At 37.7% G+C, this 27,162-nt stretch overlaps 1 protein-coding gene across 10 annotated transcripts in view; it reads left to right on the top strand.

The window, feature by feature from the left end:
• ncam1b (neural cell adhesion molecule 1b) overlaps positions 1 to 27,162 on the top strand; it is a 67,500-nt gene that overhangs the window by 18,659 nt on the left and 21,679 nt on the right. For 4 of the 10 annotated variants that reach the window (XM_047335590.1, XM_047335589.1, XM_047335592.1 and 1 more), the window contains exons 2-10: positions 11,775 to 11,849; positions 13,608 to 13,817; positions 15,115 to 15,258; positions 16,421 to 16,558; positions 16,943 to 17,060; positions 18,167 to 18,327; positions 19,704 to 19,846; positions 21,138 to 21,161; positions 26,494 to 26,523. In XM_047335590.1, coding sequence (XP_047191546.1) covers positions 11,775 to 11,849; positions 13,608 to 13,817; positions 15,115 to 15,258; positions 16,421 to 16,558; positions 16,943 to 17,060; positions 18,167 to 18,327; positions 19,704 to 19,846; positions 21,138 to 21,161; positions 26,494 to 26,523 — 1,043 coding nt within the window. The remainder of the gene's footprint in view (positions 1 to 11,774; positions 11,850 to 13,607; positions 13,818 to 15,114; positions 15,259 to 16,420; positions 16,559 to 16,942; positions 17,061 to 18,166; positions 18,328 to 19,703; positions 19,847 to 21,137; positions 21,162 to 26,493; positions 26,524 to 27,162) is intronic. The other 6 variants (XM_047335591.1, XM_047335593.1, XM_047335596.1 and 3 more) reach the window with 2 other exon arrangements.

Below are 27,162 nucleotides of genomic sequence, written 5' to 3'. Positions count from 1 at the left end.
AAAGTAGCAATAGTTTGGATAACCATTCAGTCAGTAAGGAAATAACAGTTAAGCAGCTTTTTTCTTATTGAACCAACATTTAAGGCTGGTAATCTGAAGCCTGTTTGATTCATAGCCACTGTTTTGCTTTGATTTGATTGGCTCACAGTTAGAGAACGTCCTCGTGGTGTGCAGGGACATAATCTGAGGACAGGAAAAAGCCGACTGAGGCACCATCATCTTGGCTGTTGTGGTGGGTGACCCTTGTTTATTTACTGACAAAGACACATTTTACTGGCAATTTATACTTGGCAGGTGTTAATTTTAGATTCTGTTAGTATGGGAGCTGGAACATCAGTATGTGATTGACTGCTGGTGGGTGACGTCCAAATGCTCCACTGCAGCCAACCGTTTTACATGCCAGCAAGCGAAGGGAAAGTGATTTCCATGGTAAATTCCTCCGGTCATAAGATAGATTTGGGCTCCCTTTTAACTGCTTTTTCTGTCTGCTATCAATGTGTTCACACAATTACTGCTTCCTCAGCTCCGTAACCTTGGTGGAGACAAACTCATTGCAGCTTATATTTTCATCAGTGCTTTAATCCAATTACTGTGTGGTCTGCCCTAATTGCTGATAGGTCTGCATCGTCTTCCGCCATTCATAGATGACTCCAGAAGTAGCTGCACACACTGTCATCCTACACAACATAATGAGTACTCAAGTGCTGCTTTGCCTCTCTGCCCTGCCCCTGGCTCTGTCTGGCTGTATCTGAAATGGTGCATTCCCTCCTATTGATCCTCTTCCTGCTGGAGTCACAGGCAGGCTTATCCGGCTCGTCCCAGCTTGTCTGCCTTCTGAATGGACACACAGTGAGAGCTGTGTGCATGTGCCAGGCTTCGGGGTTCTGTGTAGTCCCAGGCAGCTTGTGGCTGAGTGGTCATTGTGGCTCCCTCCCTCCTACCCTCCTTGTCTCCCACTTTTTGCCTCTTTGTTGTTACAGTAATAATTAGAGATGCATGAAATTCTGCCCAGTATAAGTGTATTATATTCTGTTAAAGCTTAATGGCTCTCTCACTGGTAGCAAGCAGGGCAGCTGCTTTGTAGGGTTTGTTTTCCATGGGGGTGCGTCGTGACTAGCACTATCAGGGAAGCCACCGGATACCCTCTGTAATGATTAATCTAGAAGAATGAGTTTTATTTTGCAACTGATTGTGGTGATTCATATTGTTCGCAGAGATGTTAACATGTCAGTTAGTGTTCATGCCACACAGACCCCCATTCTTGTATGTATTTACCACACAGGATTCAAGCCGAAAATAAAATATCTTTGCAGTCTCCAGAATTCATCCTCCAAGATTCTTTCCATTTCACTGATTATGCATGTCTTTTTTAGGCATGGTGACAGACTGTTCTCTCTCAGTCCTTGCACAAGTTGCACAGCACTACTGGAGCCCAAAGCTGGATGAAAATCAAATTGGGATTTTTGGTATTATTATTATCTCTCAGCATCACCTACCTGTCTGTGTTTGTTCTGGATTGTGGTAGCTTTTGTTTGTGTTCACGTAATTGTCAGAATTATTTATTGCAACACAATTAATCTCTTTTCTGTTATTTTTGTCAGAGGCTCTCGCTTCCCTATATTTATTTGTCCCTACCAGCACAGTGTCTGCATCTTCTTCTGGCCTTGTTTTCAGCCATCTAAATACTGAGATAGGCCACAGACGCTCGGCTCTCCGCCTCCCTGGGCTTTTGTTGTGTGGTGCGCAGCTGGGGCAGATGCTGAAGAGCACTCATACTAAATTGCCCGAATGAGGGTGAATTCTGTTGAAGTGGAGTGCATCGTAGCTCATTGAGTCACAGCTTATCTTGTACTAAGAGGAAGAGTAATGTAGCTCAGACAGGCATATACCCATTAGAGGGTTAATTTTTACTCCTATTTTGTATTTGCATTGAGTGTTGATGTTTTTTTAAAGATCTAATAGAACTATGGCGGTCATGGAAAAATGGTATCTGTATTTTTTATGTTGTTTATTTTTTATTTTCAGTGCTCCGTAAAATGCTTTTGAAAGAGTCTGGGAGAATGGTGCAGCCATGTGCAACTCCATATATTGGAGAAATTTCTTCTCTTAACTCAATTTAGCATTGTGACTACAATGTTGTTGTTGATTTGCATCAGAGTCAAGTGATGCATGTTGAAGCTCCACACCCTTGGGACAACAACCATAATTAAAGTCTCAGGATGTGACAAATCTCCCAAGATCAGGTGACCACTATTCCACAGAAAATTACCAAATGTAGTCCTCTGTACTCAGCACTCCACATTAGAGCTAATGATTTTCATTGTGGATCAATCAATCATTGCTTATACATTGCTCATTTCTGATTAAACATTCAGAATCTTTTTTAATTCAAAAAAAATATTGAAAACAAAATTAGCTTCTTAAATGGGAGAATCAGATGTTTTTGTTGTATATATATATATATATATGAATAAAATAAAGACTGTTTGGATTGTTGGTGACATAAGACAATGGAAGGTGTAGCTGGATTGATGGATACTTTATTGTCAATGCAAAAAATGACAATAAATGGGATTGTATTGGTATAATATGATGGATAGTGAGAGTACATGTGTATTAAATTGTTAAACCAATCATAGACAAAACAAAAGCTAAAATTAATTAACAACAATGAACAATCAACTTATGAATCGATAATGGAGATATTCATTAGTTGCAGCCCAAGGAAAAGTCGCCTCAGTTTCCCAACAGCAAACATGATGTATTGCGGTTGTGTGTTTTGTCCGACCAGGAATCAAAACCCAGATATTCGTTTTGCTTTGATGTGAAACAAAAAATTGAGCAATCCATTATCAGTTTAGTTGCATGAAGGTAAAAGTGAAATTTGTTCTTGTAGTGATGCTATAATAGCTACAGCACACATGACTAAAATGATTATTTTAGATTTTTTTGAAAATAAAGGTTTCATGTCATGAAGTGTGACATTTTATCATATTTCAATATCGCAAACACTTATCAAATGTCCACTCTTCTACCACAGATAGGAGTCTGAATCATATCCACTGTGGCTACTCAGCTTCTGCTGCCTCTGCCTTTTATTCTAATGTGCACTGGCCTATTATATAACGCATAAATATGACCATCACGTCAGTATTGCAAGTGATATTTTATGCCCTCGTTTTTTAACATGCAACATTCTGCTGCCATGAAATAAATCCAGTTTTCTGCTGAACGTGTTTTATTAATTTTCATACGTAATTAATCATTTAAAACTAAAAGGATTCATGGTTTTGCAAGAGTAATTTGGACAGAAAACTTTGAAATGGGTATAATTAACAACCAGGCAGTTTCTCTTTATGGGTGGTTAATTTTGTGTGGTCACAAAATCGTTTTGTTTACAGTTAAAGCTCAGATTTATTGTAATCTGCCATCCATATGTCATACAGTCTTATCATGGTTAAAAAGCACAAATGAAATGCGCCGAGTGTCTAAAGTCTGGCAGATACTGATGCCAAAGCTTAGGGCTATAATAATGGAAGCACCAGCTGAGCCTCAAATGAATTGTTAAATTTGCTCTATAAACATTGTGATTTCATTGAATAATATTGCACACAAGGGTTGCATAGCTTTATAGAATGTGCTTAAGTGGTAAAGATGTTGGAGCAGCATACCTCCAATGTTCCACTCACTGAAATCAATCATAGTGATCATTTGAAAATCTTTTTTAAAAAAAAAGCTTTTGAAAATCTCATCAATGTAAATAGTTGCTCCACTGGGGCTCCACCGTTAGATCTAATCAGCCATATATGAGAAAGAGAAAGAGAGGGAGGGAGGGAGAGCAGTGATGTCAAAATGTGGAGAGATGGGAGCTGGGAAACACGTTTCCATAGCAACTAGTAGAAGTGAGTATAACTGTGGTTGAGAGACATGAGCAGCAAGCAAATACTCACTTGTTCCTTAAGACTAGTAAGAAGTGAATACTCTCACAGGGGGTATGCATTGTCAATATATAACAGTCATCTCAATGATGTATTTGTTCTGAATTAAATGCCTCTTAGTTAATTTCTATACATGTGTGGGGTTTTTTTGGTATTCACTAAGAATCAAAATGTGTGTTTGTGTACTAAAGCACTGGATGTACATGGCTGTGTGCTGCAGAATAAACCAGACAAGTTAAATATATTCTGGAGTGCGACCGATTTGTAAATTGGCTGATTAAAAAGATGTGAAAAGTCTTATAATAACCAAATAGGTTGTATTTTATTTATAAATTATTATTATAATGTTAAACTTCAAGCCACAATTAAATGTCTGGGTTATTTAGACTTAGTTTATATATATATATATACATATGTATATATATATTGGTATTGGAAATGTTTTTACTCCTAAATATCAATATCGTCATCGGCCCCTTAAAAATTTTATTTTTGATAGGGCTCTAATACATTCCAGTTAGAGCTGAACATTGATTGAAATGAAACAAACTCTGCAACTGTTTTACTTTAGCTAAGTTTAAAAAAAAAAAGAAACATACAACTAAAGCCAGACACTAAGGCTTCAATAGAATAGGAGACCATGGAGTAAATAAATAAGTGTAGATCAGTAAAAGAAGTGCCGCGAAAGTGCACAGTAAGTGCAAGACAGAGTGTTAGAGGCGTTGGGAGGTGCTCTTGACAGATCAATCTTCAAGAGGGTCTTAAAGATAGAGGAGGGACTCTGAGAGCATGTGGTACAGTAGTTTGATCCACCATTGGAAAACCAAAAACTTGAACAGTCTTAACTGTGCTTGCCTTGTGTGGAGGATGTTAATTAGAGGAAAGCAGAGGCTGATTAATAATTCATTTCTTCCAGTTTCTCCAGTATGTTGTTGTAAATTAAAAATATGTTCCAACATACCCAGTGGCCCTGGGGCCAGTGAACGTTTATGCATGGCAACTTGATTGACTAGTTACTTGTCTGTTCCGGGCTAGTGACTCAGATGGAAAAGGTCAAGGTCAACTTGTCGAAGGTGATTGTTGTTCTATCCCAATATATCACTGATGCGGTGTAAAGTACATTTAAGTTCAGGACAGGAAGGTTTTGGACCAATGTTCAAATATGTGATGAAACTGAATAATTTTTTGCCATTCATTGACTATGTATATTTTGCCTATTATGATTTTCTCTTCGGATACAAAGTATCATGTATCATATCAGAGAATCCCCTGTGTTGTGATATACTGCTGTGCCTTTGGGGAAACAATGAATATGTGTAATTTAAACATATTGTTTTAGAATTGTATCACAATTTAGTCAGTGACGGCCACCTCTACTAGATAGTGAACCTTTAATTTGAAGGTCGCATCAGATTCTTTTGTTTATTTTAGAATACTGATAGTTAGGATAAGGTTTAACTGTGACAGTCAGTTTGACAGGCTTAAAGGTAAAGTTTGTGTGTGTGTTTGTATTACACTGGCAGAATAGATAATGAGCATAATCCCAAACGTCAAGTGAAGCAAGTCACGGCTCGGGTTAAGGCTTACTACAACATCCAATAGCGCAGGCTGCAGCACCCGAGGTGTTGTTCTAAGATAACTGCAAAGGCTAGAGGAAAGAGGCCAGGCTCTGCATAAATTCTCATCTATATGGTGTCTTTACTCTTCTTATTTTATCAGTTACTTTGAACATAACTGTGGAAAGTTTGTGGATTCCTGTAGGGAACTTAAACTTTACATACAACCTGAGCCAGAAAGGCTAGTCTCGACTACGTGAGACTATTTAAGGATCTTCAACTGCAACAACTGATTACTGTTGCTCAAGGACATCAATGTAAATTATTTTCACTCATGAAATAGCCCCTTTCCACCATCGTTACACAGACCGACTCAAACACACCCATACACATACTGGTATTAAGTAGCACAATGGCTCACGACTGTGAAGAAATCATGACCATGATCCTCAAATAGAATAACTACAGTAAACCAAGACTACAGTAGTGGAAATGATGCTGTCATTTCTGGTCCTGAACTACACTTTCAGTCCAATGGGAAGTCCATTTTGCTGCATCATTTTGTGATCAGTAGCAGAAACAAAACAAAAAACTATGCAGCTGGAAATACACAAACACAAATAATGAAGTATTTTTCTTCATGTTGCTTTAAAATTAATGGGATTCCACTAAGATAATACACACTAGGTTTTGATGATGACCTACAGAGACATGATTTATTGACACTGCAAGCTGTCTCTTATAGTCATGATCAGCCTGCATCCAAATATGACATTGCCCACAGCTACTGTTAATGTTACATCACAAATGAACTGCTAATGTCAAAGCCACAGTTCTTGTGTTGCATTCAAATTTGTCTTGTGCTTTTCTTATTTGGACACAGAAAACAGACAAATGCTAGATTTATTGCTGGTGGTTTTTTTGGGGCATTTCTCTTGGTAAAATTTAGGCAGGCCATTATTCCCTGCTCATACTGTGTCATGTGTCAAATTAATTTCAGTCTCAACACATGTTGTGACTGTAAATAAGGCCTGCATTCTTCTCCATTTGTTGGCAGCTGATGTTGAGGGTTCTTCTCAGCTTTTTTTCTCTCCACTATATCTTTTTTCTTGACTTATTCCTCTTCAGTCTTGCAAACAAAATTACGGATGTGAAATGTTATCTAAAGCTTCTCAGAGGTAGATTTAACTTGACTTGAATGTTTTGGGCCAATCTCCCTGTTTTAATTTCCACTTTTACTCCATGTCTCAGAAATTCTTCAAGTTCCTGCTTTCATTAATGGTATTTTAGATGGTCAACGGAGGCTGATATTGACGTATATACATGTTAAACCCAAATTTGTGGATGAAGTACACCAGTCTGACGACGTATTTTAAATGGATTGTCAAGATTAACTCCAGAGAGATTGCATGTTTTACCAGAACTAGGTCACTCTTAACTACTTGAATTGTTTGTTACTCCTTAGGTCTTTTAACCAGTCTTGTGTCGATAACTTTAACAACTAGGGAAGTTGAGCATAACTTGGTAAAATTGCTTGTAAGCAAGTTTTATAAGCCTAAAGTGAGGACAGCCAATTAGTTGCACATAACACCTTCTGATAACTTGGGGCTCTTTTCCATTCTACTCATAACTGAACTTTGAATATGCTCAGGGTGTACAGAGGGTTTGTAGAAAATGTAGGAGTTTCAGTTTGGTGATTAGCAGTTCAGAGAAATAACGGAGTTTTTTGATGGCTGGAAATTACAAATCAGATTTTCCACTTAGAATTGAAATATCAGCATATTGTGTTTCTTGTGGAAAGAGGTTTCACTATTACAATTTATCTAGCTTAGTTCAATGCAGCCTTCTCATTTCAAAAACCTGATGTGAAGGAATTATTTTAATTTTGGTAACACTGGAGTATTGACACTGCCAGAAAGCATTACATTATCTGCCTCAAAAAAGATACTGACTTACCCTTAATATTGATTGGCATTTGAGAAATCAATTACAACCAAGATTCTACAGCCATACTTGTGGCTCTATGAGGCTATAATTAGTACAGCGTTGTGCTGAGCTAAATGCTTACATGAGCAAAACATACTCAACAATGACAATGTGACAATCCCTACATGCTAATGTTTAACAGGTATAATGCACCATACAACAGATATAGGCACTATGTTCACCATCTTAGTTTAGCATGTTAGCCTGAGCACTAAACACAAAGTACTGCTGAAGGTGATTGGTTATTTGATCACAAACCAAAATTTTGGAGAAAGTGAAGCCATCACCAAGGTGTTAACTTTTCATCCTGAGGTCTCCAAGATTGTATTACATTTCATAGAAACGGCACAAAGGTGCACCACATTGTGGCACTGGAGGATAATGCTGTGTGATATGCATAAGTTCATATGCCAATAGAGGTCATGTCATATCCAGATAACAAGACATCTCGTTACGTGTTGTTTGTACCTTCACTCAGACCTGAATTGTGGGGCCACGTCATTGCTGATGTGAGCTGCAATGGTAGAGGCTACCTCCTATATCATGTTCTATGTCACATAGTTCAAGTAATCTTCTTCATAGTCAGATCATGGGGGAGCGTGTCAATTTTATTGGATAAGTGAAATCTTTCTGCTGGTGCTAGAGTAGGAGTACAGTATGTACAGTTGTAAAGAGAACTCTTTCCACTGGGGACCATGAATGTCTTTTCAAAATTACATGACCATCCCAGCATTTATGTTTCCATCTGGACCAACATGGTGGACCGAACAACACTAATATCCCTGGAGTTATCCCCTTATCATGGCTGAAAATGCAATCACAGATTAAGGAGTTAAGATAACATTATATTTTATCAGGGACTATGTGCAAAATTTGTGCTCCAGGTGAAAAATGCCTTTGGAAAAAGATGGAATGAGGACGACTTGAGACTAAAAGTAGTGAATGTGATTCTCAACTTAATCTAAATGCTCCTTTAACTTCTATTATGTAGAGGCCGCATGCAGTCTCTGCCCTACTTGGGCGTAAAATGAGTTGATCTCTTGGGATTCACATTCTGATTAAATTAATCTAAGACACACAGTTGCTTCTTGTAATTTGGCTACCCCCTGCTTTGAAAGAGTTTTTGTCCTTAAAATTGAACTTGACCCTGCAATTGCTTGTAAGCCTCTGTAATAGATGAGTGAGCTGTTTACTGCAGAGCCATTACCCCGTCCTCTTGTATCGTACTATGCGCTTCCGTCTGAGAGAACCAATTAGTGTGTGGGCTACAGAATAATTTATTAGGAAAAGTCCCAGACTGTAAAGGTGTGTTGTTCTCGTATTATTATCTCCTACAGAATAGGGAGAAAAACATTTAGTGACAGACGGGGAAGAGGATGGGAGATCACGTGATGGGAATTCCCTGTGGCACCTTCATTCCACTAAATGTCAGCTTGCATGGGCGATATGAGAACAGTTCAGGATTGTTGGTTTTAATTTAGGAAAAACAGCGGTGTGAAGTATACCAACAGCTTTTACTCTCTGACTCTGGGGTAAGGGTTGACTGATTTGACTGATCTAGTTTGATGAAAGCTTCTGATATCTTAGCACTCGGCCCAAACTTACAGTAATCTTGATATAGATTTTTTTTCCCCTGTATTTCCTTCATTATTTATCTGTTTAGCTGAGGATTATACTTTAGACTCCCTCATTACTGTTACAAATAACTCTTATGTTTATGAAGGTCATAATGTTCAGTTTTGATATAAACTTTTAGTTACTTGCTGAAACAGCTTTGTTTATTTTGGAGACTGCAGTTTTTGGGACTGTTCAGTTGTATTGCATTATACAAAGAGTTTCTTGTTATATATATATATATATATAGTCTACCATCTGGTGGAAACAAAACCCAAAATGTAATAGCCTTTATGAGGGTTGGGTATTTTCAGGTCTGTAATAGACTGCATTGTTTTAGCTAGATGCACCAAATAAACTCTCATACTATGTATGCAATATATACATGGTTTGATAAAACACATGATAAACTTTTTCGCTCAATTTTCTGCTCAAATGAAATGCTTTTGTAAGCATTTTGTATATTTCAGCATGATTCTGCAGCCTCTGCGTTGCTCTGACATTTTACAGAGTGTTCAGTAAATCCTGAGCTAGTGATCTGTTCATTTTTGACTGCGCAGTCTCTTCCCAGCAAATATGTTTGAACAACAGTTCCTGAACTTATATGTGGCTTATTTACTTTGACCTTCATTGGGCCCTTTTACTTAATTGGACTTCTGTTGATATGAATTTGACGTAAGTGCTAAACCTGTAGTTCTTCAGCTTTTGAATTGTGGTCTTCTGTGTTTCCTTTTCTAAATTATGCTCTGCTTTCAGCCATTGTGTCTTTCCTGGATTGAGAACCATTTTTGATGAAAAGTCCTCTCAGATATTGAATACAATAATGGGTTGTATATAAACTTCCTTTGACTTCCTAATCATCATCATACCTCAACTGCAAATTAGCTTCCTGTTTGTCTGCCTAAATGAATACCAACCATACATATTTCCACAGCACAATTACAACAAAATTGTTTTCCATAAAATTAGCATAACATTGTTTCAGATGGTTAGGATAATTTGACAGTAGTGACGTTGCTATATTACATTCAGTCTCTACCTAACACAGACACTTAAACATTATTTAGTGGATATAAAATAGGGTACAAGTATTTCTGGGTCTTAACTTGGAAATGTATTGGATGCCTACCTTTTGATAAAACTATTAGGAATCTAAGTATGAATAATTGTCCTTTTTGCTTTGCATCAAAAGTATCATCACTATTATTCAGTGGTTTTCCTGTTTGTGATTTATTTAAAATCGGTACAGGAAATTCTACCCTAAAGCCACTTTTTGTAAGCTTTACTGTGAGTGCTAGCTGCCATTAATTGCAACCACTCACATCGATAACGCATGTTTTCTTTTTTTTCATCTTGAAGAAAACAGTAAACAGCCCAATAATAGTTTATCTTCAACACATTACTTTGAGTTTTTAAGTAACAAAACAAGGAATAAAAATAAAAATTTGAATTAAAAATATACTGTTATATCTGGTTAATCTCTGTAAAATAATGACAATGTGTTAGCAGTCATAGGGTTTCATAATTTATGTTACGCTGAAAAAGTAAACAAACATCAAAGGTCAGAATATCAATTTCGACGTAGAAAAAAATTTCAAATGTAAAAACATTTAATCAATTATTTCCTGATGGTTTAATGTGTTGGCATTAAAGACAACATTTTGTGTGTTCTTTCCTTATATCAATTCACAACACTGTGTCAACTCTCACCATGACCTCCATTGTATTCCAAACACATTCACTCATTCTTGGCCGTGCAGGATTTTGGGCCCCATTTAGTCACACTTCTTAGTCAACCACAGGAACCCTTGACTTGCCCCTCAGGAGATTCTACAGGGAACAAGCAGATCTTTCTTCCAATTAAGCACATAAGAGTTTCAGGCCATATTTCTGTCTTGTTTGAAATAACAGAAATCATTTTTTTCATTTGGTTTTTGATGAAGTGCAGGCTGTCACTGAGAGACACACTACATTTATCTTGATAGATACAGAGAAGGATTTCTAAAAGTCTTTTGAAGCATCTTAAATATAATTTCTGTTAAGGTGCCGTGGCAGCACAGCATTGGTTCTTACCAAAGCTGAATGTTAACTAATTAATTTCAGTGCCTGCTTTATGTCATTTGTCTTGAAAGGTCTGGATGACTCCAGGCAAAACGAGGAATAGGGAATGTCCATGTCTTTGGTAAGAGGGCTGCACAAGTCAAAAGGAGCATAGTCAGTTTCTTGATGTTGATGTCCATTGCCTCCCACAGATTTTCTTTTCCTACTGCCATTAAAAAAGGAGAGAAAATATTGATGTGTGTGCAAAGATGCTGGAGATGCCACCTACAGGCAAGGGATGTAGTAGATGGTTTAAAATTGTTGTTGTCTTTGTCTGTTTCATTTATATTTTGTACCAACTGCTGACTGAAAATTTAAATGGAAATGCAACCCCACTTGTGATCATGAAACTGCAAGTGCAACTGCGTTAGGGTCTCCGTGATGTTTGAATTCAGTCTCCTCCAGTAATTTCCAGATCAAACATGGGAACATTGAATAAATAATGTTTATAAGAAGGTCACTGTAGTATCTCTTAATACTGAACGTTTTGAATCTTTTCTGCATACCTAAGCAGTGCGTCATTTATTATTTTTCATAGTTTTTTATTTCGTACTGTATGGTGTTTTTTCTTCTCTTTCAGTTTCACTGGAAGTGCAGATCACACCAAGTCATGGTGAGATTAGCCTTGGAGAGTCCAAATTCTTCATGTGTGAAGGTAAGTTTATCAAACTGTCCTAACTATTGTCCTTCTAACCCCTTAAACTTTGGTGGATCAGTCAATACAAACTCATGTTAAACATTGTTAGGTAAACATTGTTCAAACACTAACAATTAGAGGCTGAACAATGTTGGTCGACAAAAATCCTCTCTGATATCCATATTGGCATTGCCTCCCAAACATCCAGATCGGTGGGGCTCTACTTACAACTCAATCTTAAATCTAGTCCAATTGTTATTATTCCCCAAAATACCAAATATGAAATAAACAGGAAATTGCTTCCAAACTATTTATTTATTTTTTGATTTATTGACAGACAAAAAGTCAAGGTAGCAGAACCAGAAGTGTTTCTCTCTTTTGTGTTTATATTCTAAAAAATAACAAAATTATTTGTTCATATAATCAAATAAATTTGGAGGGTCTACCTGGCAAATCCACCGTTATGCCAATCCACCAAAGTGCAAGTGTGCCTGGCTTTTAAAGAGAATGGGAGGTGGCACTTTGGTCGGTCTATTGCATGTTACGCCCAAAAGACAACCATGATTTATGGAAAGACTTCATTACAACCCTTTTAAAATGAGCGTCTGGCGCAGTGACCTTAAACTAGACACGCCCATAATGCACTTGTGTTTAGATCATTAAAATAGAGCCAATAGTCTGGTAGATAACTGGCGCTCAAAGACAAGGCAGAATTATTTATAGAGCACATTTCAAACACAGAGGCAATTCAAGGTGCTTTACATAGGCCGAGTAAAACATTAGAATGATGTTCAAACAAAACAAGCAATAACACCCAGAATGAAATCAATTAAGATGGAATAAAATGAGTTTGGAATAAATAATTGTATAGAAATAATATAAAGGGGACATAATTATCATATACAGTTAAAGTTCCCCAAATGCAACAAAGGATGTAAAAGTGCAGTGAAGAACCCAATCAATCAAAGGCACTAGGTGCCTAGGTTTTCAGAACTGAATACATTTCTGGAGATTTTTGAAAGATTTTTACAATAACAGTACAATAAGGGCCAAATGATAAAATAATATATAGTACCAATACAAGTACTCCACAGCCATGCATCCTTTTGTAAAACAATGTCACTTCACAAGACATTTGTTAAAATCATTTAGTGGCATCTTGGGATTTTAATTGTCGAGGAGGTGTATAAGGTATATATCTATTCAATCAGTAAATTTTTGTTGCATGATACCTCCTATTTAATGTTCTGATTCCTATTGCCCTCCCCGTTCGTTTAGAGGAGACATATTATGCAGAGTCCATGGTGATGTCATGATGTTAGGGTAGTGCATAAGGCACGCTCCCAAACAAAGCCAGGTAAACAGAGAGCTGAGGCTGTCACTTCCAACATGCGCTGGAAGTGGTTGACCAATCACAAATCAAAGCAGACTGGGCTTCATTGGGTGGGAGGCTTAAAGATAAAGGAGCTGAAACATTCAACATTATAGCATGTAAACCTTTTCTTGTAATAAGCCAAATTTAAATTATGAACCTGAATTTTAGCATGATATGTTTCCTCTAATACAAGCAATGGATTTAAATCTTTGACACATTTTGCTTTGATTGTTGGCTGATATGTTTCATTTGAAATGTATAAACCAGAGGCGTCCGCCCATGCAGAATAATGCATAACCCACAGTGTTCAGTCTGTGGGCACTGGTTGACTTTACTGATGTGAAATGTGCACCCTAACAGACACTTCTTTTCTTGTGTGTTGCTCTTTACTGTGCCCTTAGTTGTAGGGGTTGCCAAGCACATAGACTGGTTTGGACCAACTGGGGACAGGATAGAACCGAACAGACCAGACATAACGGTAGCACGTAATGATGAGTCATCGTCCACCCTCACACTGTATAAAGCTGGGACTGAAAATGCCGGCACATACAAGTGTGTCGCTACCAATGGAGACCAGCAAGTGGAATCAACCGTTAATGTGAAAATCTTTCGTAAGTTTTTCTACCACCTTGTACACTCCAAATTATTGAGCGGTACGGGCACATTGGAAAGAAAAGTCTTGCTTATTGAACTCATGGTATTTTATTGACTGCTCAAGGGCAACACATTAGTCTTTTTATTTTCAAGTGAGGATGGATTTTTCATCAGTTCGATAAATGGTCGGAAGACCATTAGAAGGCTGCTTAATGATCCTGTCTGTTGTGCAGTTCTTGTGAGTAATGGGTTTTATTTTCCATGAATGCCAAAATGTCCATCACAGTCGAAAACTCTTAATTCTCCAAACAGAACTTTTGTTATTTCAGCATATATTTTAGGTTATTTTTGCGCTCAGTTATGTTGCATATTAAAATCAATATACAGTGTGTATTGCAAAATGAGACGGACGTTGCTTTTTTTTAGCTTGTTTTTTTCTTAACAATGAGCATTTGCCTTATTAAAAAAACCCCATCTGTTTTAAGGAAAATGAACTTTGTTTAGATGTGAAGCACCTCATGGAACTGGCTTGTTGTCAACTTGCAAAGTCACATAGTCACATTAAGCAAGATAATGCTACACATGACAACTACAGCAAAATAAAAAGTAGCTTAATCAGTGTCATCGCTTTTATCCCCTTCAGGCACAATGTTTCTATAGATATTGTTTTTTCGTGTGTCTTAGGTTTTACATGAAATACTTTAACCACTTGGCTTTAGTGCTGCTGAAGTCAACTGAATGAGCTGACGAATGTCTTCATGTGTTAAACTTTGACTTGAATGTGATTCTGTATCTTTCCCTGACTCAAATTTGAAACGTTACTTTTGTTCTTAACGTACTATGTTGAACTCCCAGCCAATTCCATTAAACAATTGAATATCTTATATTACTGTAGATTGGAAATACTACAGCTATTAGTAACGTGTCAAGGGATGTTTAAGAGGAATAATATGATCCTGTATGTATAGGAATGAATAATGTTCAGAATCGCCTGAGAAAGCAAGTTTGAGGTAATGATTGCTATTCATTTCGACCATGACTTGTAAAATGGTTCACTATTGTAAAAGTGTGGTGATTGGTAAAATTCCAAGCAGTCTTTGAGTTTTATCTCCTTTTTTTTGTCGGATAAAATTGTAGGTTACAGAGAAAAAATTGCTTGTGTGACTTGGAATATTTTAACATAACAGCTGTTTAATTCTGTGACACACTAAAGAAGAACATCAATGAAACACAACAGTCATACAAAGTGAACACATTTCATTGACACTCATTATATCAGTGAATAAAAAATGTGTTTTTCATGTGTATTTTCAGAAAAAATCACCTTCACAAATGCACCCTCACCTCAAGAGTTCACCGAAGGAGACAATGCCAACATTGTTTGCGACGTCATCAGTTCACCTCCTCCCACTGTCCTCTGGAAATATAAAGGAGCAAGAATACAGATGGAGAAAGATGGTAAGATTTCTCTGAATGGACCATGTCTATATTGCTCTTGTTGTAGCAAATAGCTTGTGTCAATCTGTTGTGTCAATATTTTTAATAGTGCTGAGTTGTTGGTTTTTTGTTCAACTCTTAACTCTGTAACAGATTTATATTAAATATAGTTTTCATACTGGTTTGCTTAAAATCCCAGTCATACTCACGATTTGGTTAGCAAAGATTTGAAGAAAAAAGCCAAATGGAATGTTAGTAATTTATTGTGACTGTTATGGACATAGACATGACAATAAGACAATGGTAAAACCAACAGAGGCCTGAAAATAGACATGTAGATTTACCAGTGTTAGAAACTTGAAATTCTTCGTGCCTGCTATTGCAGCCATTATTCTCCAGGGTTTATCTTGTTGTTGAAAGGAAAAATTAATTTGGTTTTGAATTGAAAGTACAATTGACTCTCTGTTCTTCACTCCCGACACTGAACAATATCATTATGTGAACGGTATTGTTGGTATTGCTCGCTGGAAAATAATAACTCAAGCTCATTTTAGCACATTTTTATTTACTACATGATTTATTCGGGTCACATTTCATCTCAAACTGAGGCGGGCTCTTGTGGGCTTTGCCGATATTTCTATTTTTTTGTCTGTAGCTGGTGGAATGAGAGTTGATTTGAAAAAGTTGATACAATATATAATGTGATATGTGCCCCCAAAATTTTTATCATCAGTTTTTTTTTCATCATATTACCCTCTGAGCAGCAAAAATAATGCAACTGCGCTGATTGGTGTATATTTGACTTGTTCAAGCCATGAAGCCATGGAATATTATTGAAACTACAAAATCACATTACTGATGGTTCAGAATAAACTCTCAAAACAGGTCACAGATATACAGAGGATCTGATCTGAGCACTGTATACCTCAAAAATTCCACATTAAGTTTGTAATGATAAAAAGGCAATACAGAGTGAGTAACAGACATCAGTGTTAAAATGATATGTTTTCAGCCAAATATATCAAAGTCAGACAAGAGTTTATTCAATGTCTTATCTCTCTGTACTCCTCCTGATGACACAACAGCAGCTGTTGATGATCAAATACATGAAGTGATTGATTTGGGCTGATTTGCCAAATATGTAACAGACCTGCCAGTTCATTTTCCCCATTCTTGTCTTCAGTTCGCTTCAAGGTGCTGAACAACAATCACCTTCAGATCCGTGGCATAAAGAAGACAGATGAGGGCGCATACACATGCGAGGGTCGCCTCATGGCCCGCGGCGAGATTGATCTGCGGGTCATCAAGGTCGTTGTGAACGGTTAGCGTCCCTCTTCCCCTTGCACTATTACCTCAGCCTTGTTGCTCCTGTGTGCATGTTTTGTGCGGCAGGTGTCCCATCATGCTTAAATAAGCTGTGGCTCCTTAGAAGCGGCCAGGCTCAACATCAAGGTGGAAACAGTTGCCCAGAGCAACCATGTATCAAAGATGTTTCATGCTAATGAAGTCTGTTTCCTGCAACTTCCGAGCCAGGCAAATGAGTGTGCCTAAAATAAATGCTCTGAAATTTGTCACTGCTTCTGTTTCTGTTTTCCCTTCTGCTATCTGTCTTTGTATCTATGTGGCTAGTTGCAGATACAGTATGTATGTATCACTTTCTTTCTATTTTGGTGTATTTCATTACTTATCTGTATCCCTGTCTCAGTGCTCCCGACCATCAGGGTATGGCAGTCAGAGGTAAATTCCACAGCAGATGTTGGGCAGTCTGCCATGTTGACTTGTGCAGTTGATGGCTATCCTGAACCCATGGTGACATGGACAAGGTAAAAATCTGTTCTTAGGTCTCTCAAATAGCTAGAGCAAATGTCAGTGGATCGCTAAAGTCAATACAATTCATCCTCTGGGGACCTTGAATCTAAATCAGTCCAATACTTGTTAAGATATTTCAGTCTTGACCAAAATGGTGGAAAAAATATTTTTTGAGTAATGAGTTTTAAAGATGTTTTAAAGAAAACAGCATTCATAGGGTTCACTTGAAAAATAAACATAGTAGTCTAGTTTTGTTTGCTAGTTGTCTTTTGTTGGCAGTTAGTGCAATAGACAAATACTGTCAGTGAAATAACTACACAGTCACACAACCACATCAGGAAAGGGAATTAATCATATGAACCAATTTACCTGAATCAAACTGAAGGGCAAAGTGTACAATGCACTGCAGGGTTATTCTATTAACTGGTTTATTCATTGTAATAGGAAACCTAAACACGGGATATAAAAGGTGGATAAAAGCATTGAAACCTGAAGACTAGAGATTCATCAAGAGCCACATTATACTGCTGGTCCGAATACAGCCATTGATGGGCGCCTGCTTAGTAATACTGTTCCTGTTCAACTTGTTACCCAGACAGCTGTTGGCTTTGTAGATAAGACCTGGTGGGTCACAAAGTGCAAAGAGCCCAGGAACATCTGTTGTTCTTGGTTCTTAATACGTGTGCAGTTAGACAGCAGCTACAACTTCCAAGTCTAAAACAAATTATGACAGACAGTCAGAGGTCAGAGAACATTATCTCTTTTGCATTCCTGGTAATGGTGCCAAACTATTTATTCTCCACTAGGAAAAAATATAAATAGGGTTAGGGTTTTTTCCCCCCAAATTGCCACTTAATACCAAATGTCAAAAGACTTGCAAAAGAAAAACATTATCACCCTCATTTTCTGAAAACATTTTCAGCTTTCACGTTTTTAATCACTTCACTTCTACTTAATCACTTGACCTTTTTCACATTGTCATTCTCCTAGAAGCTGTTGCATATTCTTCTACAGCTGTAGGGGTTGAGGATTTTCCCTTTTGAACAACAGCAACCTAAAAATAGTGTTTGAAATTGACTGGATAAATGGGTAGAATGTTTAACACTTGTGTTGTCCACAGGAATGATGTGGTTCTCGATGCGGGAGAGAAGTATAGCTTTAACGAAGATGGCTCGGAAATGACATTAATGGATGTTACCAAGCTGGATGAAGGAGAGTACACCTGCATTGCCAAGAACAAGGCTGGGGAAAGTGAGCAGGAGCTCAGTCTAAGAGTGTTTGGTAAGGAGAAACATTTTATATACATGGATGAATATAAGTGTATGTAAAATTCTCCAAGTGTGTGGGAGGGGGAAGAACAATACTATGGTTCTGTGTCTTGCTTTCTAGGGGATACCAGATGAGGTGTTGTTTCAGTGTGGGTTGTGAATGTTTCATGTAAGGACAGTGTTTAAGGATTTAGAGAATGAACTCAGCTGAACTCTTTGAATTCTTTATTTTTCTTCTTTTTTCTTTCCACAATTAGTTGTTGCTTCCTTTCTTTTGCCATATAGAGACAAGAATAATTGCAATTTCAATCACAAAATCACTTCACGTTGTCATGTCTGTTACATTAACATTAAGTTAGATGGTGATTTTTTTCCTCCTTAAACAAAAGAAGTAGCCAACGCCTGGTTCTTTAGATCTCAATGGGTAAACAATCTCCTTGAAATTACTCAAGACAGCTTTCAAAGCACTTTGTTTACCTCTCTAGAAATATTTACCTCATTATTGTGAGGATCTTCTTGCACTCGCAAAGCTCTTGTCTCCTAACATCAAAGTGGAAAATGCTGAGCTCCCATATTCTAAAAAACAAAAGCTGCAAACGTTTTTTTTTGCCCTGATCGGAGTTCTTTAATATATGGTGCCTGTCAATACCAAGTCTGACTGGATATAGATATCTTTCTTGTATAAAAAAGGATGATACTTTCTAATCACAATCCTGCAGATTATATTGTGTCACCCATGGCTGTAAATATAAACTGCTGCATTTTCAAATACTTAATTTAGAAGTAACAAAATGATAAGAAAGCCCTCTTTTTGTCCATTTCATAATAATTGGCCGAGATAATTTCAACACAAGGTTGCAGTTGATTTCTTCTGCTGAACATTGTAATTTATCATCGCTGTAGTGAGAAGGCTTGCACTTAGCAAACCCATTTCCAAATCCATTCACCCTTCATGGAGTGGAATGAAAAAGATGAGAGGGCAATGCACGTCCATAAGCTACTGAAGAAGCACTCAAATTTTCTTCGCTCTGCTCATGTCACAGTTGTGGCCCCCTGCTGTGCTTTCGGGTTGGCTCAGGTGTACTGTAACTTGACAGTTTGCTCAAAATGTATACAAAAATGAAGACCGGCTCCTTTGAGGTAGGCTTAATAAATAATTACATGAACTTTACCACTGCTGGGACTGAGAAGGCTTTTTATTTAAGCTTTTTTTTTTCATTTTACTGCCACAAAAATTCCGGCCCAACTGTCAAGTTACCGATCCTCATCCCCACTTTGAACTCACCCTAAATCCAGAGAGTTGCTCTTTTACTCATTGCGCATATTGTGCTGTCAAACCACCTGGCTGTCTTGTTCTGGATGTGATGACTGTGCGTCTGTGTTTTACAGTCAAACCGAAGATCACATACACGGTAAACCAGAGCACTTCAGAATTGGAGGAGCAGGTAACCCTGACTTGTGAGGCTTCAGGCGATCCGACTCCCACCATGAACTGGAGCTACGGAGAGCGCGTCTTCACTGATGGAGAGCAGGTAAAATAGTTAATACAGAGTGGATGACAGCAGCAGCGAAATGACGAAATCCTTGGCACACTGGTGTTGGTCCTTAAAGCCCAATGTCCCGCCATCATTTTTCCTTTTGGAGTTAATGAACCACACCTAGCGTAAAGTAGACTGATAACATCTGTGTCCCAGTTGCATACTATAAATGAATTCTAACCACTTGGCAGGTGCTACGAAAATAGAGAAAAAAGGGGCAGAGGGTGGTGGTGTAATATCTCAGCACAGAAAACAATAAATGCAGTGATGAATCCATGAAAACACTACTATTACTTGCAATTTTGAATGCTCCCAAAAGCAAAAATTTGTGATGTATTTCTGAAGTTTGATATTACTTAATATCAATTCTGTTTCTCTGTACAAAATAAAAAGGTAAAATTTTCTATAATTTACTTTATAAGACATTAGTATATGATGGGAAATTGGGACACAGTGACTAGGAACCACCTGAGACGAACACAAACCTGCAAGACACAGCTGTGCAGAAGAGAAGAATGAACACCTTTAACCTAAATTCAAGAAGTACATTGATCATGTGCAGGTTGGGCGCTGGTGCACCACAGCATGGTTTATGTACTGCTGTTTATTTCCCCTAAATTAGCAGCTCCTTCGAGATGGCCCATTGGATTTCATGTAGTTAGCTCAGCGATACTCCTCCAGTAATGTGGAATACACTCAGATTTGACTTGAGTTTTTTTTTTCTCCAAATGTCAGGAAAATCAGCATCAGAAACCCAATTATAACGTTCCCAAAATAAGCATGTGATTGGACGCAATATTCAAACTTCCTTTGCTTCTTATTTTATTTGCGAGAATAAGAACTTGAATGCTCAACTGTTTGTCACACATTTTCAATCACTATTGCCATTATTCTGCTCATGCCAGTGATTGAAAAAATTTTTTTATTGAAATGTTATCATTGATCATTTTTACCAGTAAATTTTATCCTGCTACCATCTTGAAATTCTGTTTTTTTAAATTGCATTGGGTAAGACCTAGCTTTTTACCTTCCATCACATCCTTGATACCCCTGTTTGTTCTCTTAATAATATCCTCTACAATATTCCATGTGCAAACCCTCGAAACAATCAATACCTTATTGGTGTTCCTGTACATCTGTTGCCCATGCGGCCTGGTTCTTCAAGGTCTCTGTGTCTTGCTACAGTTGACAGGCAATAAGGGGGAAATGCTTCAGAGATGAACTGTAGTTCATGGAGGAATACTGCAGCCAGTCCATTACATGCACTACATTTTTCTTCCTACAGGCACATCTTAACAGGATCTATCAGGTATGAAATCCGCGTGGCACAGAAATGTACTGGAGTAGTGTTGCCTCCCTATTTGAAAAAAAAACATAATAATAAATAATAAATAAAATAATCCATTTTTATCGAAACTTTCCCAGCTCTTCCTTGAAAACCCCAAGGAATGATCTTATCAGGGTTCTTGAAATTGATTTGACTATTGCATGCTTTCCACAAATAGCTTGAAAATGTCACTGATCTTGTGACAGAAGGTGCGTTAGAGCTTACCTCACAATATCAGATGAAAATTTGGTTTGTAACATAGTAGGGAAACACCATTTCTGTGACGATGTCGCCTGATCATTTCAAACTTTCCATCACAGCATGAGGTTGTTGGGATTCAAGCCCAGCTTAGTCTGTCTGTCATCTCCATAATGCTTTAGATCGTCTAACATTTACGTCGGTATCACCTGAAAATTGAGGCTGATAGTGATCCACCTAAAATCTATCTTTTGAGTATCCAACACCGAATCCCAAATATATGAAATATGAGTGTTGGAACATTTTATTCTGTTTACCACCTTTTGAAACTATAATGTTTGATATTCAAAATTAGATTTTGAGTCGAGCCTCTTAGCTCAAAACACGCTACCACCATGTGAAGCAGGACAAAACCTTTTTAAATTTGTTACTCACCCACAGTGACACACGCGGATGCCCAGTAACAGTTTACACCTCAGTCCCATCATGTAGTTGAGAAGCAGCGTTCTTTGCCAAACACAAAGCTGCTGCACCTCAGCGTCCTCTTCTTTTAGGGACAGGTCGGCTTCCATTTGTGATCCCGAAGCTGTCACAGTGAATGAGGAGGAACTCATCAGGGGGATGTGTGAACACGGAGCTTTTCATCCCACAGGCACACACATTACATGTCATAAAAGCTTTGCTGTAGGTGTGAAGACCGACTGCAGATGAGGGCTGAGGAAATAAATAACACTTTTAGGCTTTTTCCGACAGACAATAAAACAGGCAAATACAGTTCACATTATCCATCCGTTTTCCTCACTGTGTAGTCACTGATGTGCATAATGAAGGCAAGTCATGTGATACGTGATGTACAACTGTGCTGTGGTGGTGGTGTGTTTTGCGCTTTAGTCTGCAGTGTGCTGCATTATCTGTGGCATCCCTTCAAAGAAATGATTAGCAGCCTGACAGAATCACTGTGGAGTACAAGTAGATGCAGATTGCCTATTGTTTGATTGATTGATTTCCATTGCAGGGCTCTAATGTATGCATGACAAGAAACGGCTGCTAATTGTTTAATTGTCGTGTTTCGGGTTGTTCATTCGATGTCTGTCTGTCTGTCATGCTGTCTGTAATCATCATAACGGCTGCATTTCATCTGGAATGGGTGTGACAAGTGAGACACCATTCATTTGGGGTGGACATGGCCAATTGAATAAAAATTGTGGCTGTTCATTCACTTTAATTTTTCTGTACAAACTTTAAAGGATGGTATGGGCAGATTTTCTCATTCATTTAGTGATGCGAGTTTTTTTTTATTGGTCAGAAAACCAGTACAGATCTGTTCTGTGCCTTTGTAGATGTGTGGTGATGATGCATAGCCAGAATTAATTAGCAGTTTATTCAAATGTGGTTTCAGTTACTTCGCTCCTTCGTTGGTTATACACTATTTTTTCCTTGCTTGAATAGCTGTTGTTATAGTACATTATATAATGTACATTCGGTACATACATATAAGTTTAAGTTAATTTATGCAGAATCCTCTGATAATAATAAAATGTAGTACTTTCTCACCGGTATCAATAATGTGCTGTGTATTGATAGACCTGAAATTTGCATAAGAGCAGAGACTTATCAGTTCATCACTTTGACAAATCAAATATAGGTTGCAATTATCAACATGTTACAAAAAAATCCAGTTTTCATTTTTAGCTTATTGGATATTGCCTTGTCTGTGCAAGAGACGGTGGACTGTAACTTTTCAGGAATACAATGTCATTTTTTTATATTTATATATTTAGTATAATTTTCTTTTTAAACAATCGTCTTCATTGTACAGTTGTAACAACAACTGGTAGTTGAGTAATCTAATCTAGTTGTGTTTCTGATGTGTTTATCGGTTAACTCTAACAAATTATCTTAATGCATTTATTTCTTTGTACAATATATAGTTTAATACTTTCTGTGTATGGGTAACTGAATTATTGTTTGGTCAGGTGTTGGATGGGACTCACCTAGTGGCTGTCAGGTCTGGTCAGTCTGACAGCGCCAGGATGGGCGAAGCCTGTGTTCTCAAGCCAATTTTGACCGCTCTGGCCTTTTGCCTGTAATTTTCTATGATTCCTTTGATAGCTTTGGAATTTTAGACAGATTTGGAACTGCTTTTGTCCACGGTTACAACCCATGTTTTTTGTCTATAAATAATTTGAAGTTAAAACACTGTGACTGCGTCAGACATCCTCTACTTGTTCAGGGTTGCTCCAAAATACTTTATCACAGGTGGTATTCTGCATCAGATTAGCCATTCAAATCTTTTTCTGGCTTCATTTGACTCTGTTCCAAATCCAGTGAGGTATTGAGTTTTAAAGTTCAACACGAGGAGAAACGAATTCATCCTGAAGATTGTGAATGAAATCGTCATTGTCGGCAGACAAAAGAATGGTCCGATAACTGCTGGTAAAGAGATGCACAATGTGAGGATTGAAGGAGATTACTGGATCATATAATAGAACAGCAGTGGGTCTGTACATGAAGAATACAAAAGGATAAAATAACATTATACATTCCTGGTTTCATGTCTGCATAGTTATGTTCCAAATTCAAATTGGTACTTATTTAAGGCTATTTTTTTGTTTATACGTCAATTGTGTTAAAACTTTCATCAACTTTGTGTCATTTGTTAGTCTCAGTCCTTTTGAATGCATCCACTGAGTCGCTATAGATAAGTTTAATGAATGAAAATGAAGTATTTATTCAGGCTTTGTACATTATCAACATAATGAATGTGTTTTTAGTTGAATACATTAGAATTCTACGGGATGCATGGAGTTTTTCAGCTGTAGTTATCTATAAATATTTTTGAACTAATACAGAGAAGTTATAGTCAAACACGACAGTTAAACGTCAAAGCTTTGAAAGTCTGCTCTGTCTAGCAAACAGATTTCCATATTAGAAATGAAAGCCTGCATGATTATTTTATTTGTAATGAAATGCTTAAAGAAAATTAGTTATTACTGTTGTGTGGCGTTGGAGTAGGAAGAACATCTGGGACAGAGGCAGGCTTTAAACATTGCCTGTCAGTGCAGAGAGAGCTTTGTGTTCTCCAAACACAAAAGGCTCCTCATTTACAACGGTGCACCTGTAGTGGAGTGATGCAAGGCTTTCTTCGGGAAAATGCTGTGGTGCACTGTCAGAGGATCCTTGGCTCTGAAGTTAATGACACGGGACGATATGCATACTCATCAGTTTCATTCAGCCGTCACCCGGTGAATAAAACACAGCCTGGGTTCAGTACATTTGTGTTAGTATGTCTCCTCTGCCGCGTTGGCCTCTTCACGCTGACATTACATTTCATGTCAGAACAAAGAGCCAGGATAATTCTCTGTTTGTAAGGAATTGACAATGGGCTGGAAAAATGATAAGTCCCAAGGGGACCGTCACCACATTGCTCTGCGCGTTTGCCCGCAGAAGTGATTGTGCTGTGGTGTCGTCTGTTCTGCACGCTTGCATCTGCTGCCGTTGGTTGTCCTTTTGTCTTCAGCAAACACCTGTCACAGATATGACAGTGACGGTTGTCGGCTCACTTCCTTCAGAGGCAGCGCCGCTGAAGAGTGTGTGGACGAGAGTGGTGATGTTACACACCATTAGGTTCCCTGTTTTAATTGGGCGAAGGCTCTCTCTCATTACGGTGGTGATACGCAGCCGACTGCCGTTTGTAATGCTGTACGGTGCACAACAGTGTGTTTTACTGTGACAGAGAGGACTTAGTTTTGTAAGGACATAGTGAAATCATACTTTTTACTTTCCTCATTTTGCTTATTTTCGTAGTAAATAGTGATAGTTTGTCAGTGATCTAAGTTTCTATTAAATCAAACACACCATATGTTTTGTGTTGTTTTGTGTTATATATATATATATATATATATATATATATATATATATATATATATATACACACATATAAAAAAAATAAGTATTAATTATGAGAGGATATTACAGGGGCTTGATGTTTTGCCCTTCAATTATTCCGGCAGATTGTTTTCTTGCTGTTGCACCTGATGAAATAGCTGTTTATCATTTTTTGCTTGTAACACTTCAGTACTTTTTCGCTATGTGCGACATCTCATCTTCATGCTTAACGTCTTCTCCTCAGCGTCATAAAATCCATAGAGCATGCTTTGCAAATAGCTTTCTGTCTTGTGGGGTTGGGCTTTTCGGTGTCACTGTGATTCAACTTGACATAGCATGTTGTCTAGTGCGGTACAAATATCTGTTTTGTTATTCAGAGTTTTGATTTCATGTGAAATAATTCTGTATTCAGTCGGGTGTTTCACTTGAGTGGGAGAAACTGTAAATGATTTTATGTCCTAAGTCTCAGTAACATGATGAAATTTAAAACACAACTAGAGCAGGACATTTGACTTGTTTAAATTACTCTACATAACAAGGACCACATGTAGGTAGGGATTTATTTCCAAGTCGCACATGAGGTACAGGAAGAGCTGCAACAAAGTTCCTTAATTTTAAACCAAGTTTCGTTCAACGACTTGGTCGACTGGGCTACTATCTATTTTTTACTTGATGTAAGCACAGTAAAGACAACCGTGTGAGAGTGAATTCTCTTGTTTTTTCTCTTTTATCCTCATTATTGCTTCAAGCCTCAAAAATAGACTTTGATTCGATAATTGATGCACTACTTTTTCAAAGCAGGCCAACTTATCAGTGTTGTTGCAGTGTAATGGAGTCACCTCTTCTGATTAACTAATAACCTCCTTATCTGTCAGCATTCATGCTATCGTGATGCCAATAGACTCACTTCTTTTTAAGGCTTCTTTTAGAAGCAGCGAGTCTGTGGCACAGAAAATAACTGGCCACAAAAATCTCCCGAAAAAAGTTACCTTTCAAAACTTTAGTCACATAATAGGCTTTTCTGAGAGGGAAATTCAGAGCATACCCCTTATTATAACTGTAGACCTGAAGCAACATCAGACATTCAGCTCAGGTACTATGGAAGCACAGAAGATAAGTTTTGGACACTTAATACTTGCATGCAATGTGCAACATCCCAGCTTTACCTGGATAAGGATTACTTTCTAAGAATTGCTTTGCCTTGTGTTTGTTGTTCTGTCCTCTGCAGGCATCATGGACTCGGCCTGAGCAGCACAAGGTATTCTAAATGCATGACTTTTTTCCTACACCCATCCATCTTTCATGTCAGGGGAGTCTGATTCAATTCTGGATGGATGCAGATCAAATTTCTTGATCAAATAAGGGTCAGGGAAAGTATAAACCCTGAGTGCAATGCAGTAGCCAGACAGGCCACTGCAAATCTAAATGTCTGTTTGTTTTAGCTGTTTGTTTTCTACCTGAACTTAAAATGCAGTAGCTTACTTCAGAAGGGTGTTGTTCCCCCCCCCCCAGATATTTAACCTTGCCTGTGAGAACACTAGTCATTACAAGATGATGTGACCTTTTTTTTTTGAGATTGAAAGCATGATTCTATTGTTTGTCAATCTGTTTATTCAGAATTTTTTTTTTTTAAAGTAAAAACTCTCAGTTCTCTTTTCCTCCCACCCACATATCCAGACTGCCAATTCTTGATTTATATTCTTGATTGATTTTTCGACCAAAGATGACTATGAATATGTACAAAGCAGAAAATGAAAGATAGCTTTGTGCGGCAGCCCAGATTATCAGAGCCAGGCACTTTCCCTGAAAGTCCGTGAAAATTGGCAAAAGGAAACTCTGCCCACACAAGCTTTTCTCCTATTGTCTTCACTAACACAAATGTGTTTTACATATGTGA

The sequence above is a fragment of the Scophthalmus maximus genome, chromosome 11 (genome assembly GCF_022379125.1).
Source record: "Scophthalmus maximus strain ysfricsl-2021 chromosome 11, ASM2237912v1, whole genome shotgun sequence".
In the NCBI taxonomy this organism is placed as follows: Eukaryota; Metazoa; Chordata; class Actinopteri; order Pleuronectiformes; family Scophthalmidae; genus Scophthalmus; species Scophthalmus maximus.
Note: the sequence above shows the minus strand (reverse complement) of the source record. Positions and strands in the feature narration are given on the sequence as shown.